Source organism: Motacilla alba, chromosome 5, assembly GCF_015832195.1.
Source record: "Motacilla alba alba isolate MOTALB_02 chromosome 5, Motacilla_alba_V1.0_pri, whole genome shotgun sequence".
NCBI lineage: Eukaryota > Metazoa > Chordata > Aves > Passeriformes > Motacillidae > Motacilla > Motacilla alba.
Window position 1 is genome coordinate 35,413,720 of NC_052020.1, and position 19,104 is coordinate 35,432,823.

The 19,104-nt window shown below is 35.2% G+C and overlaps 1 protein-coding gene across 9 annotated transcripts in view; it reads right to left on the reverse strand.

The window, feature by feature from the left end:
• HEATR5A (HEAT repeat containing 5A) overlaps positions 1-19,104 on the reverse strand; it is a 64,166-nt gene that overhangs the window by 25,342 nt on the left and 19,720 nt on the right. For all 9 annotated transcript variants that reach the window (XM_038137385.1, XM_038137382.1, XM_038137384.1 and 6 more), the window contains 13 exons: positions 17,725-17,980; positions 16,475-16,630; positions 15,641-15,891; positions 13,320-13,431; positions 12,307-12,459; positions 10,908-11,007; positions 10,106-10,215; positions 6,258-6,421; positions 5,965-6,140; positions 4,588-4,693; positions 2,129-2,319; positions 1,533-1,692; positions 212-401 (listed from right to left, as the gene is read on the reverse strand). In XM_038137385.1, the coding sequence (XP_037993313.1) occupies positions 212-401; positions 1,533-1,692; positions 2,129-2,319; positions 4,588-4,693; positions 5,965-6,140; positions 6,258-6,421; positions 10,106-10,215; positions 10,908-11,007; positions 12,307-12,459; positions 13,320-13,431; positions 15,641-15,891; positions 16,475-16,630; positions 17,725-17,980 (2,125 nt within the window). The remainder of the gene's footprint in view (positions 1-211; positions 402-1,532; positions 1,693-2,128; positions 2,320-4,587; positions 4,694-5,964; positions 6,141-6,257; positions 6,422-10,105; positions 10,216-10,907; positions 11,008-12,306; positions 12,460-13,319; positions 13,432-15,640; positions 15,892-16,474; positions 16,631-17,724; positions 17,981-19,104) is intronic.

Consider the following 19,104-nt stretch of genomic DNA (forward strand, 5'->3'; position numbering starts at 1 on the left):
ACACTATTTTTGGAAAACTAGCACCCGTGTCATCTTGATTACATAAAGTCATGGCCTATGAAATACTGTCTTACAACTATGCAAAGAAACTTAGATCTGCTTATTTGTTACATTTACAATCACATTTGTTACATTACAATCACGTTCAATGTTTAGCAATTTGGTTCTACAGCAAACGAAGCTGGCACATTTGTATGTATACAATATATACCTTGCAGCTCAGGGCCCAGAGTGGTAATAAGTGTATTCAAACAGCGACCAAGGCTTTGGTGGACTTCAGTGTAAGCCGGAGGCACACTCAGCAACAACATGAGAACAAGAGATAAGGTAGGTTCCACATGCACATGATACAAGGGCCCAGCCAGATCTACTATTAGTGACAGAGAGTGCAGTGCCCATGCCTGCAAAATAAGAGAAGCAGTAATGCAATCTCTATATGATATACGTAAGACCTTTTAAAATTTTTCTAATTAGAAGTGAAATTCAGTGATGAAACACAACAGAAGTTGCACTTTCAGGTTCCAAAGGAACAAATAGAGAGGTTATACAAAGAAATTTTATCAATCTGATGTTGAGTAAGCCATTTTGAATATTTTACAAGGAACTGTATGTTGTGCAATGAAACAACCATTTTAAATTTTTCATTGTTAATAAACAAAAAATTGGACGTAATAGTAAATTAGTTTAACAGTGATTAATATTCCTTTATTATATTCTATTATTTTAAAAATTTCTTACAGCTCCTTGTGCAAGAACAAAATTGTGAAAAAATACTAGAGTTTCTGAAATAACCTGTTGTTGTAGTTACAGTTACTTTGCACCAATAGCCACATCTGTTTCATGCCAACAAACAGTTCCTCTTTGTGCAAAGACACTGTGGGAAAGCTTTAAAAAGTCTGATATTTAGACAGATTATTTTGGTCTGATATTTAAAAACTAGTATTTAGACAAATACATTAAATACACTCAATGTCTCTTAAAGCTATTCTGATAGATAACAGTTTTAGCCACAGAGAAATAACATGAATTAGTCTTTGAAATTTCTTGTCTTTCTCAATGATGTATATCCACCAAGTTCTAAAGTATTCAGGCTACAAATCCCTTTTATTTACTATACGACCCTTCAACTAAAAGTGCTGTGAGGTTAACACTGTGAAAGAGACAAAAACTGACAGAAACAAAAGAAGTCCCCTCATAAACAGAAAATCCTAGGGACTGTGTAGACAAAGTCAAGATGGAGGTGAACGTGAAAAGAAGCAATCCCTAAAACATCAGATACTGTTTTTGAAGTGAGCCTTATCAGTCTCACAGATCATTGAATAAGAATCTCCCACATCTTATCATAGGTCTTGCTATGGAAGTTGTTGAAGGTGGATTTTGAGCAGGGGCAGTCTTCTACATTGCCTTTGCTGCTCCAGCCATTCCCTGTGAGGTATGCCTGTGAGATTGTGGTGTCTTATTCTTACCAAAAAAACTCCAGAATATAACTCAATTAATTTGTAACACAATATTTTAATGTAAGTGACAAGTACCTGTACATCAGGAGAAGTACTGTCCTGAGACAAAGTATAAAGGATTCCAACACATGCATTCAGGTGCTGAGTAGAACTTATTCCTCCTAGGTACCTATACAGGCATCCCAGAGCCAAAGAATGACCTGTTCTTGATACCACATCCCTAGCAGATTTCAGCCTATTAATTAAAAGAAAGCTGTTAGTTTAATCACCAAGACTCTTACTATGTAATAAGCATATCTACAAATGAAATTTCTGGTATATAATCAGCAAAAAAATATTATTAGACACTATTATATTCCCAAAATTCTAAGTTCATACATGGTCTCTTATCTGAAGAAAGCACCAAAAATATTTTAGATACACTTAAATGATGTGGCTAGAACAGCAGCCAATTTAATTCATTTGAAAGTCTACATTCTTGCTTAGTTAAGTTCTCACACTAAAAAATACATGCAGAACTCAGGCAGTGCTTTTTCCTGTTAATTTCTGAAATGACATCAAATTCATGAAGGAAACCAGCTTTTGAAAATTATTAAAATAGGTGTCAGGTAGATTTCTCAAACGTTTTTATAAACTCAAGCAGTATCTTTTCATGCTTATTGTGAACTTACTTGTCAAAACTGACTAGCGCTAATCCAGCAGTGAAGGCACTGTCAGAAACCACCTGTGCCAACCTGGCCAAACACTCTGCAGCAGCACATCTTAGAAGTGAATTATTGCTTTCCAAGGCACCCATTACCAACATCAGGGCAGATCTTCTAACTTCTTCTGAACCTAAACTTCCCTTGCAGTTGGCCAAGTGCTAAAAATAGACATTAAATATATTAAACAGTTAGATAGTAATCAGAGTGTGCTTTTCTGTCAGTCATGAAAAAAATACAAGATCTGCAGAAGGATTTTGATTTTCTTCCCCTTTGTCTGAGGAATTAATCTCTTTCAATTTGCTGTTATGAGAGTTAGCTGTCTAACACTACATAACTGTACATCACATCACAACATTTTACAATCAACATTATGATTTTAGGAAATATTGGATAGATTGCAGTGCAGCCAGATAAACCAACTTATTAGCATAAAATTTAGGAAATAATATCAAGAAGAAAACCCCCAAAAAAATCTCAGTCCCAAACATTTGCTTAAGAAGACAAGGAAGAAAACTGCACATGAACAGAGGAAAATACAAATAAAGCATTAGGGAAAATGAACAAATAGCAGATAATTATGAGATCACTTAATTTTAACAATTGTTACATTTTTATTTACCCAGTAAGAAATACAAAAGACAGTGAAAAAGACAGAAATTATATAAATAGAATTTTTCCATATTTCTCTTATTTGAATGACACTAGTATGGATGTTGGTACACTAGAGTGTACTAGCACAGGTTTCCCTAAAACTAATACTAAAAAAGGGGAAAAATTAAACAGTGATTCATTTGCACTCAAGAAAGCTATGACATCACAAAACAATGTATTACCATAGAAAATAGGACTGATCACCTTGATTGTTAATCAAAACAAGAACTTCCGTGTACTGTGCTGGTTTGGACTAGCGCAGAGTTAATTTTCTTCACAGTATTAAGCATGGTGCCGTGTTTTGGATGTGTGTTGAACACAGGGTTGACAAAACTTAGATGTTTTGTTATTGCTGAGCAGTGCTTACACAGAGCCAAGGCCTTTTCTGCTTCCTGTGCTATCCCACCAGGGAGCAGAGTGGGGGTGCACCAAGAACTGGAAGGAAACATAGCTGGGATAGCTGGCCACAATGGACCAGAGAGAGATTCCATATCATATGATAGTCAAGATACAGTTGTTTAGCATAAATAAGTTTCAAGTAGAATGAGTTACATGGAGGTAAAATACTCAGTGATTTAGGATACTGTTTGCCCAGCTTTACTGGCTCAGCATGAGCAGCTGGTTTAGATAAAGCCTTAGGCTGATAGCTCTGAACTTAGGTCTAGAGATGTTTTTGTCTGGAATGGAGTTAATTTTCTGAGTAATTCTCCTCGCAGCTGGTACAACACTGTGTTTTGTCTTTAGCTCAAGAGCATTGATAAAACACTGATGTTTTGATTGTTGCTAGGTAATTGTTATCCTAAAGCTAGGGCTTTTTTAGTTTTCCGTGCTCTGTCAGAGAGCAGATGCATGAGAAACGGAAATCAGAGGATCACAACAGCAGAAGCTGCAATTCCTCAAGAACTACCTACCTGCACAGATAGAGGGAAAGAACCCAATAACATATTAGAAGACTCCTTATCAAAAATCACCACTGGGCCCAGAGACACGTGCAAGGCATCTAGAGAGCATATGAAGGGTAGATGCACAAATCATAAGGGTATAAATGCCTAGGGATTTTTTGTTGTGAGTACCTCTCCAGAGGCACCCAGCTTGAGCTGACCTGCTGCTGTGTAACTCTATTAAATAACTTAGTTTTATAGATTTGATGCCTGACACTCTGCTACAGGAAATCCAGAGTCAAGCTGGAAGAAGGAGGAAGAACACCAGAGTGAGTGTGTGTGACAATGAAGAGACAAAGGGGACACCTGTCTGCTCTCAGGGCTGCCCGCTGCAAAGGGGCTCCTGTCTCAGCAGGTCAGGTCTCAGTGGTCTGTGCAGGACTCCTCGAACACTGTGACAATGCTCTGGCAGCAGCTCTTCCTTTAACATGGAATCATGATCAGCATACAAAGCTAGGAGCAGGCAACAAAATGTTTGGAGTGATGGTTTTTTTGACTTCCCAAGTGACTCTTAGGCATGCTAGAGCCCTGCTTTCCTGGAAACAGCTGAACATGAGCCTGCTGATGGAAAGTTGGAAATTAATTCCTTTTTTAGATTTGCTTGTGTGCATGGCTTTTACTTTCCCTATTAAACTATCTTTATCTCAACCCAGGAGTTCTCACTTTTACTCTCGCAATTCTTTCCGCCAACCCACTGTGGGGGGAGTGAGTGAGTGGCTGCATGGCTGGGTTTAAACCACAGCAATTGATCTATTTGAACCAAGAGATGCTGTGGTTTAGTAACAGAGAGAGAAAGAGAAACAAAGGGGGAAGAGAGAGAGAGAGTGGATTTACCTTTAAGGAAGTAGAAAAGGCTGACACAACATGCAGTTGCACTATTTGTTGTCGAGATCCTTTTGTTTGCTTTATGGAATTAAACAATTGTTCTAACACCTGGAGCCTTAAACAAAAACAGAAAAGAAACCACAAAATTGAAAATTAAGGAAACAAATCAAGCTTTTTTATTTTATTTTAAAACCCTTAACAAAATCTATCTACAAAACCAGAGATAGAATAAATCAACTCTTGAGCATTTTCCTTCAACTGGCATCCCTGTGTACTACCAAAAACAAATTGTGTATTCCATATTAAAATATGAACTTCCGTATCTGAACATAAACTTTTTACATATGTCTCCTTAAATATATTCACAGATAATCATTTATATCTAAGTAACATTGAACAGACATTATTAAAAGGAACTACATATGGGAATAATGCATTTTGACTTACAATTGAGAAAGGAGGAGGCAAAGGAAAAAGAAATGAAAAATGTATTTATCTGCAGCACTTAATTTAGGTCTTGAGAAACAAGTGAAGAAAACCAGCCACCAAGCTGGTGACAGACAGGGAAAAAAAAACAAAGACAAAAAAAAATCCACAATGAAAGCAGTCAATGGAGACAGAATAAAGAAGTAAAGACAGGTCAGAAGAACAAATAAATAATTTCTCAATTTTATTGGCAAGTATTCTCATATACAAACACCTACCTGGAACCTACACTAAACCCCAACATTCAAAGTATCAAGGTCTAACTATAGCAGGTTTTAAAAATATAAAGCTATTTAATTTTAAAATAATTAATCTGCCGTAAAGCTGAATTCAAAAATGCTACCACACAGAAGCACACAGAAGAAGTAACTGCATGCAAAAATCTTCAGGAATTTTATGCTTTAGCAATCAGTGTGCTTATAAATGTGAAACAAACCAAAATGCTGTGTATGCAGTGAGAAAATACATAGACAAAAACCCAAGAGAAGTTCTTGATCTCTTTAAAGCATTCTTGTACCTTGACAGAACTGTGTTGAGACACGCACTCGTTTCTCCCCATCCACTTTTTATAAAGAATGTATTATGTATTAAGCACCACAAAAATTGTGTAACATCTCTCAAAATAGATTCCATTTTGATCTGGCTATCAAAAAAACCCATTATTTTTCTGGGTCCACATATTTGCTATGACAATAACATCTTGCTGGATGCGCTTTCTTGCTGTCAGTAACCTTAAAAAAAAAAGTCCAATAATTTGGTGGTCTGATGCTATTCAGATAGTTTACAGGCTTCACTTATGCAATTCATTATTTTTCCAGAACCGTTTTCTACCGAAATCAATGTCAAATACTGTGACCATCTTACAACATCTCCTAAATTCCCCAGCAGTTACTACTTTACCTGAGAGATTCTGTTATGTGGGAAAACAGAACTCCAAAAAGTCGACTGGCTGCACTGATAACAGATAATGCAGGAGGTAGTGGTTTAGGTACAGAATCCCCTTTTGCAATTTTTTCATAAATTGAGTAAGGGTCATATTCCAGGCTACCACCAGCTATGCTGTTACCTAAAAGGAGCTGTAAGAAGGAAAAGAGTGATAGCCATATTTTGGACTAAGTTTAAATAAGCACTGACCTAAATAATGACAATTGTACAAAAATGCAGTAATACCTTTATAATAGAACAAAAAATACCTGCTCTTCAATAAATCGGTGGTCAGTCTCCTGCAGTAAGGGACCGAGTAAAAGGAGATCGTTCTCATGACAAAGGGATGGAAGCAACAATGCAGAGGCATCAATCTGGCCATCTGCAACAGTCAAGTCAGTCACTAACTCTTTTAGAACAGCACTGAAGTCTCCTTTAAATTAAACAAAAAATATTCAAAACCATTGGTTAGTTACTTGCCACAAGCAATTTTGAGAGCAATACATTTATACTGATATAGTAAAATCAATGTACCATTTCTCTTTAGTCTTCAAACAGTTAATTAGAGAAGACTCTCTGCTAGAGGGGAAACCACAGAGCAGTACCTGACATAAACAAGCTAAGCACCCACAGCAACCTAGAAGCAGAAAAACAGAGACCTTTTTCTTTACAGAAGGTATAATGCCATACAACTGCTAAGTCAGTAAATTTGTTACATTTACAAATAAAGCAGAGGGGAAATAGCAGTTATGTATACAGACGTATTTTCTTCTATTTCCTGAAAATTAATGCTGTGGAATGCATTATGTAATCACAAAGGAATACTTGAACTTGGCAAGCAGAAGTAATTTAAAACGTCCATAGGTTTGGTAAATAAACAAAACCTGATGAACGCAGTCCCCCATTTTAGGAGTTTGCATGCAAAAACCAAAGCAGGAGTTTATTGTAGGTTTATTGTAGGAGTTATTGTAGGTTATGATACATTTCACTGTAGTTAAAACTTCCACATATTGCTGCACATAATATTTCTGACAAGGTTGCATATAATACAAAAACAACAACACTGGGCATTTTGAGTCAGACTATTTAGGTCATTAAAATGGTCTTTGTAGTGAGAGAACATTACCAATGCTGAATTACATGTGATGATGAGAAAGGAGTGGTTTGTAATTGTGTTGAAAACACTGCAGAACTGATCTTAAAGAATGTACTCGGTCTTTATATAAATATTACCTAAGAATTTGCCTCCAGAGCATTAAGACTGAAAAGTCAAGTCCCCAGGAATTATCACCACTAAGAAGTGGGGAGGGGGGAGAGATGGACACTTAATACCACATATCCAATTCCTTGCATTCAATTTGGATGTTAGCTGATCACACAATTACATGTTTGTACCAAAGTTGCTTATAAATTTTCAAGACATGGAAGTTTCAAAAAGTGGGACAATACAGTTTCCAGCACCTTATGAGCACAAGCAGAGTTATCAGCATACTTAGAGCTAGTAGCTGCAACCAGCTGCTTACTCCTCCCTGGAAACAGAACCTATTCTGAGAGGCTGACTTTCTTTCCCCCACCCATCAAACTCCTGGCCCTATCAGCCTGTCTCCCCTGCAGGCATCTGTTGTTTTGCCTGCCTCCCTGGCTAATTAAGCAAGTACGTAATTTTTCAAAAAAATGTTACTCTAATCTAAATGCAAAATGTTTGCACTATCAAATATACTGCAAGGTGCACAGATAATGTGTGAAAGGAACAGAAATTGAGCCTTTAAAAAACTACAATAGTTAACAACTAGAAACTGTTCTTTCATTATTACTCATGATCATGACAAAAATTTTTTTAAATCCCCTTCCTATGAATAATACCAGCTTTTGAAATACAATTTCATGGAGATACCCAGCATTTTTAAAGCAAATAAAGGTTTATTTTAGTCCTGAACAGTTGGCAATCCTCAACACTTTAAACAATATTACCCCAATGTAAAGCAGTTCAAAATTTTAAGCCAGAATGCTGTTTCAGCATTCTAGCAATTCACCTCATCCTATTAAGAAAGAGAAGTGAATGCCAGTATTCAATTTTATGGTTTAAACCATGCAACATAATAAGCACAAAAAGCTGAAGAATGAAAAGAACCCTAATGAGTTGTCTGACAAACATTTTAATTTCAGACAACAGAAAACATCAAGAAATCATATAGAATTCAGGCCACTGATTTTTTTTTTTTTTTTTGGTGAACTTTTCAATTTGGACAATATAAAACTTTTTATATTAACTCACAAGAAAAAAATGTTTAGCCTTGAAAACACAAGCACATTATAATCCAAAACTAATGACACATGAAAATGATCACAAATATGATTCTTCATCTTAGAACCAGCTCTCCTCAGCTTAACAAGTTCATACTTTGGATCAGATAAATTACAGGTCTTATCCATTCATACACAGTGGAAGACAGCAACTAAACCATGTTAAATGTATTTCACCAATGTTCAAGTTTATCTAATATGTTCTTCTCATACCTGTCACTGCTGAAATAATGCAAAGAATCAATTATGATTCATGCACACTCATGGTAAAACTTTTTAAAAATTCTGCTATTTGAGCAGATATGATTTTTAATGATGACAGAAAACAGTAAAAGAAACATCAAAGAGGCAGAAAGTGAGCAGGAAAGGACGAAGCAGAGCCTAAACAAATCATAGTTTCTCAGGCCTCAGAAATCTAAAGGCATGCATTGACAAAGAAATTTGGGTATGTGAATAGTCTGTTTTCAACTGTTTAATTTCCTGGCTATTTTGTTTTGTTCCTCTTGTACTAAAGAAAACAAGTTTTGAACATTATTTACAATTACTAAAAGCTTGAGTTACAACTCCTGGTAAATGTTTCCATCATCAATTTTCTCAAAAAGAAACAACTTACAGATTTCTATCATCTGGCTAACTGCCTGGACTGAAGAAAACAAATACAAAAGAAATAAAACCATGAACTGGTGAAAGCTTCTCAATCAGCGTCACTCTGAGCCATGTAAAATGAGCCCTGCTGTGCAACACAAGAGTACTCCTAATATTGTTCCTATTTATAATGACTAAATGTAGACATCGAAAAAAACCTCATGAGTTCCATAGTGACTTTGTTTCTCCACACAATTTATTTTAAAAAATCCCAGTATTTGCAAACACATACAAGTTTCTGCATGAATCTATCATACTGGAATAAAATGGAAAGAATGGTATATAATGAGTATTATACACTATCCTTCATTATAGACATCTAATGTGACAACAGCTTTAAGGCACAGGTATGGGATTTGCCCCAATTCCCTTAGCAGTTACCACTAGATGGAGCAGATTATTTGAGTAAGGCTTCCCTCCAAAATACAGAGGACACAGCTAATTCAGAGCATGGTTGCTCCATATTGTCTCTGTCCTGAAGAATACTCTCTGCTTCTCCTTACAGCTGACAAAATCACTATGGCTCCTAACTGCAATCCATAAACCAGTGTACAATGAACGATTTAAAGACAACAAAGATATTAAATATTTTAGCTGAAAGTTAGATCCATCCACCTACAGTGCATAGTTAATTGATCAGAGACCTAGATTCTTTTAGTCATGTTCTCCTATAAAAAGTAAGCACATCCCCAGATTTTGTTGAAATTGTTCTTTAAATACAAACCCTTTATCCACAATCTGCACAGGATCAGATTAACATATCTCTAATACACAGTTCGTTAAATCAATTAATTCGAATTCTTTCGATAGGCTACATGCAATTAGTTTGAGCTAGAGTTATACCTTTGGGAATTAGGATTTAACCTAAAAGTAAACCAGGCATCATTGAAACATTGTCTAACTTGAAGTATCAACCAAAATGAGAGCAAAAGTGTCTATTTGTAACAGAGGTCTGTTTTGATATTAAAAGAGACAAAAGATCCTGAACACCCGCTTTTCAAAACCACACTAACTTTGCTACAATTCATCAAACTTAAATAGAGGGAATAAAGTTTGCTTTTTAGAAAAGGCGAAACTAATTTTTGCTGGCTGAATATGTGTTGGACAAAAATGTAAAAATGAGCCCATAGTATTTTTAATGGATTTCTCCTTGTATGGAAATACATACCTTCATAGGCCTTTGGGGGCAATACTGCTAGTAATTCATAAAGTTTCTGTCTGTAAACCATTGATGGTGTTTTTAATGAATTTCCATATGATTTGCATATTGAAGAAAGCCTTAAAATATAAAAAGCACGTTATAGATAGGAGGGACTTTAAGTTTTATGTTACACCCCAGTTTCATTTGTACCACACTACTGAATGCTTTTAAAATCTACACATATTAGAAGTACATACATTTTGATTTGCACAAAGGACAGTAAAAGGAAACCAATTTATTTCACACATTCTGACAGAATGACTGTGGTCCATTTCCAAGCATTATTTTAATTTAATACTAGAGAAATAAACAAGCTTTCTGTTTCCTTTGATTGTACCTATATTTATCACAGCAAACTTTTGTGGATATACTTCTCTAAGTTAGAGCTTAGAATCCAAATGCATTAAACTGTTCTATATTCAAAAGGCAAAAGTTTAATAAACCCCTTTCCAGCTTAGATCTGAAATTAAACACAAAAAATATCCATGTCTAAAAGATGTTTCTCCAAGCATATTCTTGAACTTAGTTTCTTATTTAACAAAAAATAATGGTATATGAATGCAAATGTGTATGTCTAATTTAAAAAGCAGTATATAAAAAGGAACTTATAAAAACCCTTGCAAGAAAGACCTCCTTAGACTTTTCACTGGAATCTGCAAACACAGAAACACTGATTTTTGTTCCTTGAAAAGAAAGTTCTTTAGAAAGCACACTAATCAAATACAGACTACTCTAGCTTTTCAAATAACAGTGTTTTACACACACTTACTGTGTCAATAAATCAACAGCACTTGGAAGAGGAGGAAGAAGTCTCTGAACAACTTCATCCGTAAGAAGACCAGCACAGTGTGAAACAAAGCTTTTAATAGCTAGAAAAGGAATTGGATATCAATTTACTTAGTGTGAGATATGTTGAAAAAAAATCACATTAGCAAAGCAATTACATTACTACATCACTAATAATGAATAAAAGTAGAAATGAAAAAAGTCAGATGCACTGTTTCAGTGTCTCAGCTTGGACATTTATATCCCGACTTTTAATTGCATACATAAATGCAATTATTTTTTGCATTTTGTTATGAACCAAGTGATGGTATGTAACTCAAATTCATGGTAATTCCATAATAATAATAAAAAAGAAAATAGGAGGATGATCAAGTGACCTACTGCTTACTTAACTAGTTTTCCATTAAAATTTAGTTCAATTACTGTACTATAAGAACCAATTAGTATGTATATAATTTACAGAAAACTAAACCTGAGTTTAATTTCCAAAAGCACCTAGAGAATATACCACATTAAATACCTATTTTCTAAAGAAAAAGTATTTAAAGGATAACTGTTTAGGTACTTCTAAAATGAAATTGCTATTGAATTCCACACTTTGTGATGTATCTTAATAGTGAGAGAGCAGGGTGCTTACTATACCAAGGCTCACATTTCTGGAAAGCAAAGCACCCCATAGTACTCTAGAATACAAGACTGAAACTTGTTAAGTATTTGAAGATCACTGGAGCAATTTCTTGGAACCCCAAATTCACAGTATTTCATGATAAAAAAATACAACCTACCAGAGAGCAGCCACATTCAAAGAGCTCTTTCCTGGCTGACAATTGCAACTACCTAACTGTAATTTTTACCCAAGTCCTCCCACTTGCACAAACATGCTTGAATGACTCACCAATTGTCCTTGGATGTAAGTTACCTGGTAGAAAACAGAACCTATTTTCCAAATATAATAGACTGTATAAACAATAGAACATACCCTACTTTGGACCTTCAGTCATTATAGGGATTTGTTTGGCTAAACAAGAGAAACAACCTTCCTGATTATCATTTATTGGTTGAAAATCAACTGATTAGAACAAGGAGAGGAAAAACTCTTTTGGGTTTTTTTGTTTGGTTGGTTTTTCTTTGGTTTTGTTTTGTTTGTTTGTTGGTTGGTTTTTGTTTGCTTGTTTTCCCCCACAAAATGAAACATATACTTATATGTAAATATTCATATACAAGCATGTATGTTATATCTCATGTATGCTACACAGGGAGTGAATATAGCCTTTACCATCTAGTGAAAAAAATCAACATAGAGTGCTCTTGTTCTTTCAGAAAGAAAATTAACTAAGAACCCAATTACAAATATGCAGAGAAAGACAGTAAATCCTGCTTACCACAGAGGGCACCAGCACGACCTTCCAGGGTTACTTGCCAGGTAAAAGCATCTCCTCGTGTCTTCTCTGTTTCCAGGTCTTTAGGAGATGATGGAAAGATGCACTTCCACAGTAACAAGATTCGTGGCAGATGATGCTGGACAACTGCAGGACCTGTAAAGATTGGTAGCTGTTAGGCCAATGCAAGGATTAATAAAACTAAATTTTCTTTCCTTCTCATTTCTTGTGTTTACAAAATCTTTGCAGGAGTGAACAAAACCATATGCTACTTTCCCAGCCTTCTCATGTGTAATTTCTCAAATCTTTACTCTTTTGGTACTTCATTTTCATATATAACTACATACCCATTTACACATTTACTAGTACGTTACCAAACCAACTACAATGTCTGTTTGTTACAAACAGATCACCAGCATAAAAGAGATGTAAAGATCAATAGTAATGTTCAGAAAAGCAAACATTTGATTTAGGTTAATTAAGTATAACAATGTTTAAAAAAAAAGGAATTGTTGGGCAGAAGTAATTGAAAACATTAAAAATATGACCAAAGCCAGTAAAATACATTCTTTATTAGTACTTTATTGATCACAGTCAATAATCTGACCAGTAATGCATCTTAAAAAAGTTCTGTAAGATTTCAAATGCCTGTCAAGAGGGAAATACAAATTATTAGCTCATTTTTTGCTGTGACAAATATTGTAAAATTCCTCATGACCACCAGGACATTTGCTTAGATTCACTTCGAAATTTATTATTTACATTTAATTAATAGCAGTCCCACTCCAATCACTATTTTTCAGACACTGCTCCCAGTGAACTAATAGTAAATTTGAAAGAGATAACATTTTTATCTCAGAAAATTTTTCTAAATATTTCAACATTTGGGGTTTTTTAAATGCAATTTAAAAATTTTATTTTGCAGCAGTACATTAGACAAAACCTCAAACAAAAAATCAGAGATAGAACACTGAACATCTTAATGTAGATTAAGAAAAATTGTAGAAAGCTACTACCTAATGTCATGAGAGCAGCTATCAAGAGCCATCCAGCCTGCATTCGCTGCAGTGAAATGCGACTGTTCTGAGACGCAGAACACAACAAATCCTCTGCTACTGTCATGATTACCTTCAAAGTAAAAGAGAAAAACAGAGAATCACATTTTGGCAACTGCCAACTTTTTTTCAACACTATTTGGTGTAATACTTAATCCTATTCTCTTGCTCCCAGAGGAAGAACGCCATCTTCCTCTTACACTATGGCAATAAACTCAGGCTCCTGAAGTTGCAATTCTTGACTTCAGTACAAGTCTGGGATGGCTTACGGAGTACTCTCTGGAGTACTATGTAAGTTCCTTTGCTGCTTTGTACCCTCTCCTTTATCAGCAGTAAAATGACAACCGATAATTTCCACAGGAATGCGCATTGGAAGGATACAAGTTTTCTGATATTCTGTTTATGTCACAATGTATGCATGACATCTATGAATTACAGCTCAGAAGAAGGGTTGAGAGTGGTAATTATCTTTTTTATTCTTGTTGCCATTGAAGAACACCCTTGTGTCCATCCACAATTACCACAGCATGGCTACAGATGCTGTAAGTATTCTGCATGTAGTCTGCTTCAATTACGTTTCACATATGCTAAAAAATATCTTAAATCTTGCATTATGTCCAGTCTCCAAAATAAACTGCTCATAAGTCAGTATTCCAAGTAAGAAGTGTCATTATCAAAAGTATCAATAAAAAGCTTAATTATAGAAAATATCTTTATATAAATTCTTTTCACACTTAAAATGTCATGAAGTGTTGCACATGGAAGTTTGCTTCATGAATGTTTGAGATTTTTACACTTCCAAAACTTCATTTGATGTCTTTTTTCCAATCTGAAAGTAGTTTCCCCAGTTCCATAATGCTACCAGGTGGTTGTAAAAGAAAAAATGTATTTGTATAGATTCCTGCTAGAGTTAATACATTTGATTCTAAAAAAAACCAGTACCTTTCTAAAATTATACTACTAAAAATCACTAAAAACTTACTACAAAACTAAAAACTATAAAACATACATTCCAGAAAGGATGTATGTATGTAATGATTTCTGACAATTTTTCTCTGTGTACTAGCAGGAATGCCTTATATTAGAAGAATTTTTAAAAACTGAATTGTAGGCAATAGAACTGAATATTAAATATATATAAACTCACTAATTATTTCATTTTCTTTAGGTACCACCTGCAACTCTAACTGTCCTCTCAAAGGACAATCCATTAATACAGAACAGCTCCTCTACAGATCACTTTTGTCTATGTTTGATATTTCCTTCTCAAAACTGCTCTATTCAACACTGGTCTCTTTCTGCTCCTCAGAAGAGGAACTAGTCTGGAATCTGGCAGTGCTCCTAGGAGAGAGCAGAAAAGGGCTTTTGTCAACTGTTCTATTCTTCCCCCTGCCAGCTTAGTACAGAATACAGCGTTCCTCCCATATTTTTTTGTGTCCTCCCATACCTCCTCCCCAGCCCTATTTCATCCTATTATATTCCTCTAAAAGAAATCTTTGTTAAGAATTATGTTTCTCTGTTAAACAGAAACTTCAGCTCTGCTTAGGTGCACAGTATTTGAATGGCACTTCTTATCTGTAAAAGTGGGCAAACTACATTCACTTTGTTCTCTCTGCATGATCTTTCAGCAGTCACAAGGAAAAGTTCATCCGTCAGGACTTTGAATGTCCAGAATGTTCTTAATGTCCACTGACACTGAAACAGTTATTTCCAGAAGAAAGAATGTAAGTTTCTACATTATGCAAAAACTCAGCATGTACTGCTGACAATTGTGATCCACCATAGTCTTCCAAACATGAGTAACTCAGTGGATAAAGTTCCCATTAAATGGAAACAGGTCCTTCCCCCAGCCTTTATTTCTACAGCTGCATATCCTTAAAACTTCAGAGCACAGCATCTTCTATCTGCACTACTGAGGAGATTGCTATCTTGACTGAGTCAAGATAGCAAGAAGGTGATTTTTGCTATATTCTGTAAAACAAAACAAAAGTGTCTATCTGTTGGACTTGGAGATTTTCAAGATAATTTCAGTTATTGCTGTAAGCACTGACGAACCTGTGCACTTGAGAGTCATTCCCAAGAAACAGGAATTTTTGCTTCTGATACATGTGAGAAAAACATGTGCTTATTTGAGTCATGGTATGCTTCAAAGTCCTCTTCTTGAGGAACCAAAATATCTCATCAGTATCACTGGGTATCGTGATCATGTCACAAAGAAAACATGCAAATACAACTGCAAAAAAATGTAAGAACAGACTATATGAAAAGTATTCAGATCATACCTTCCCTTTTCCATGTGGAATTCCTAAAGGACAATGTTTTACTGCACCCAGCAAAGCAGCAACAGCAAAACTATAGCCAGTTACTGCTTCTGGGCAGGATTTCAATGCACTGAGACGTTCAACGCAACGATCCAACAGCAGGGACACGTAAGAGGGCACTGCTACTGCAACACAGCGCAAACACCACGCTGCTGTCAGTCTAACTGAAATGCTGGGATGAAGAATGACAGAAATTACTGCCTCCAGAACACCTGAAAAATAATATGCACAAACACACTTAAGAAAGAGGCAAGCAGATTGTCAAACAAGCAAAAATGTATACACAAGACTGGCAAACATAACATGATCAAATTTCTATACTACTCTTGAAAAAGTACTATTTTTTTATTTTAAAATAATTGTAACAAATTTAAATAATTAGCTCTTTATAGAAAAATTTATCCTGGGTGAAAATCAACATTATGCTTTTCATAAACCTAACATATTGCAGTTATCCCCCAACATACATAGAAAATATCTGTAAGGAAGCAGAAATCCATGCCATGGATGCAGCTAAATAAGAACAATAAAGGTACCCAGCTCTATCTGTTTTATTATAAACATTATGAAGTGCTGCAATTCAAATACAACCCTTAATGGAGTAAAATTTAATAAAGACTTTTTTTTTTTAATTTCTTGGAAGAAAACAGAAAATAATACAAGAACTATGGAGGATCCTGGTTAGGAGACTGAGCACGAGAAGAATAGCCATAAGAAATCAAAGAAGATCACAGTGAACAAACAAATATAAATTTAATTTGTACTCTGGTTCACAAAATAATTCAGGGCCTGTACCTGTACTGGAGTCTTGCAGTAATGGTGCTGCAGTAGTTCCTAAGCCATGAATGAGGCTTCCGAGTTCCTGAAGTGCACACACAAGCACATGCTGACTCGCTGTTATATCTGTTGTATTAATTTTTGTTTCCCAATTACCATCACTTATTGCAGCATCTGGTAACACAAGACAAGAAAATCACCATGAAATCATTACCAAAATCAAAAAAATAGACGGGAGAAAGGTTTTTGCCAAGAGAAGTTGTTTATATTACTAAATGAGCTTTTAGCCTTTTTATTATTGTTTTCATACAGGGTTACTTTCACTAAGACAAGTACAGTTCTTTTACTAAAAGGATGGTGTAGTAACATCTGTGAGGGCAAGAGTGTGGATAAATGGAAAACACCAAATTGCTTATCTTTACATGATAGGGAACAGCAGCTAGCAAGAAGAGTGCTATTGTCTGCCCTACCAAAAGTAACTGGAAGAAGACATACTTTGATATAACTGGCCAGATTTTACTGCATCATAGGAAAAAAGAGAGGGGAGAAAAGAATGAAATCTTGCAAGAACAAGCAAGTGAGAAGACAGAGACATGGAATGAAGAGGGAGGGAAAAATATTATGTTTTTTGAAGGTTTATATTTTGAGACACAAATCATTATGTCTGTTTAGACACAAAACATTTAGATATATAAATCAGACACAACATGTACACCAGAGGAAAACAGGTTATGTCCAGGATTCTCTTTCTTTTCCTCCAGAAGGACAAGGGTGGAAGATCAGAGGCTTCTTCTGGAAGCAGTGTACAAGACCTTATCATGCAAGAGATCTTTTTTCTCCATGAGAAATGCTCATGTGTCATTTAGGAACAAATGCTTCTTTTTTGAACCTTCAGTAGTGTCAACTGCTCTGAACAGGAAGACAGGATCTGACTAGACATGCGTTTTATCAGCCAACCCAACCTACTTTAAAATACTGTCTGTATGCTACTATTGCAATTATTCCATTTGTTAATGGTTAAAATTATATTTGTCAGGAATGGAGTGTTAAAAAATCTGTATATATTTATGTGGGTACACACAGACACACACAAGCAAATAACCAGCCCAAGCTAAAAACAAAGCAGTCCATCAAAAGCCCTCTACATTATCATGGTAATAAATCAGCACTATATATTCTATTTCTACGGATTCTGGATTAGGTAGTTGGACAATCACTTAAAAAAGGAAAAACAGAGGCCCGAATGGATAATCTTGTTAGACCCATACCTACAACTTTCTTCAGTTTCCAGATGGCCTGACAAATCTCCTTGGCAGCTGCAATCTGAGCCTTTTCCCCAAGCAGGCCTCCTACTGTAGCTCGAAGGATGAATGAAACACAGCGGCGACAGCCGATAGCATCCATCGGACTCTGAACAGCCTTAGGGTGAGACTGAGACACAAGATCTAGAATATGGGATAGGAAGGCAGAGAAGTTCCTTTCAAGCCATTGTGCTCCTAATGTAGAGACAAATACCACATATGCCTGAAAGAGATTTCATAAGAAACATACTTTAGAGCAAAATACAAGGAAATTCACTGCTAACTATCTTACATGCTTATTTTTTAAATCTTCACATTGCCACAACTAGAACACTAAACCGAAATTATTTATAAATTTATGCATCCATAAATCACATACGTTCTCACTTTTAAGTATCTGCAATTTTTTATATTTATGTATTATTTTCATTTTTAAAAATAATTTAAATTACTCTCAAAACAGTTATGGGTCCCTTCCAAGTCAGCATATTCTGTGATTCTGCACTGCTTTGACTGTAAGTTATTTTATTAATAGTTATATTTATTAATAGTTATTTTATTAATAGTTATTTTTAATAGTTTAAATAATAATAGTTTATTACTATTAATAGTTATTTTATTATTTAGTAATATTGCTGCCTGCTTTGACTGTAAGTTATTTTAAGCTTGCCCATGTCATCTCATTCCAGAGTGTGAGAAATGGCAGTTTACCCTGCACAGGCACTTGTTATGTAAAACATTGTGTTTGGTCTCACTGAACAACAGCTTCCAGCTATTTAACATTCTGCACATGAACCCCAAATTTAATGTATGAATGCATTTTGAGAACTATTATGTTACAAAACTATAACCCATAACCCAGAGAAAATTTGCTTATTAAAGGGTCTGAATTAGGGAATATTTGCAGCCCCCAAGCACTGTTTTCAACCCAATGAATTTTAATTGTTTGCCTTGCAATGGAGGTACCATAAAAAGACTGTCACCACAAAGAGAAAGAATGCAGAATCACTTTACAAACCTAATCACCACAAGACCATTTATTTCACCACATAATAAGCTCCCCTACAATTGCCTTCTACGTGCATATGTTGGATGTTTTTAATGAATAGATCAAGAAAACAGAATACAAAAAATGAGAATATGCAAATGAACGCACAAAATTCCTCATAAGAAAGGAACTTTGTGCTACTGCTTATATCAGTCTACTTTCAACTACTGCTTATATCAATCAATTTCTGTATTTACCTCACACATACTTTGTCTTGTGTTTAACATTCACAACAAAATTATTCATGTAAAAGAAAGGGAACTATTGTAGACAAAATAATTATACTATTATATCCTGTT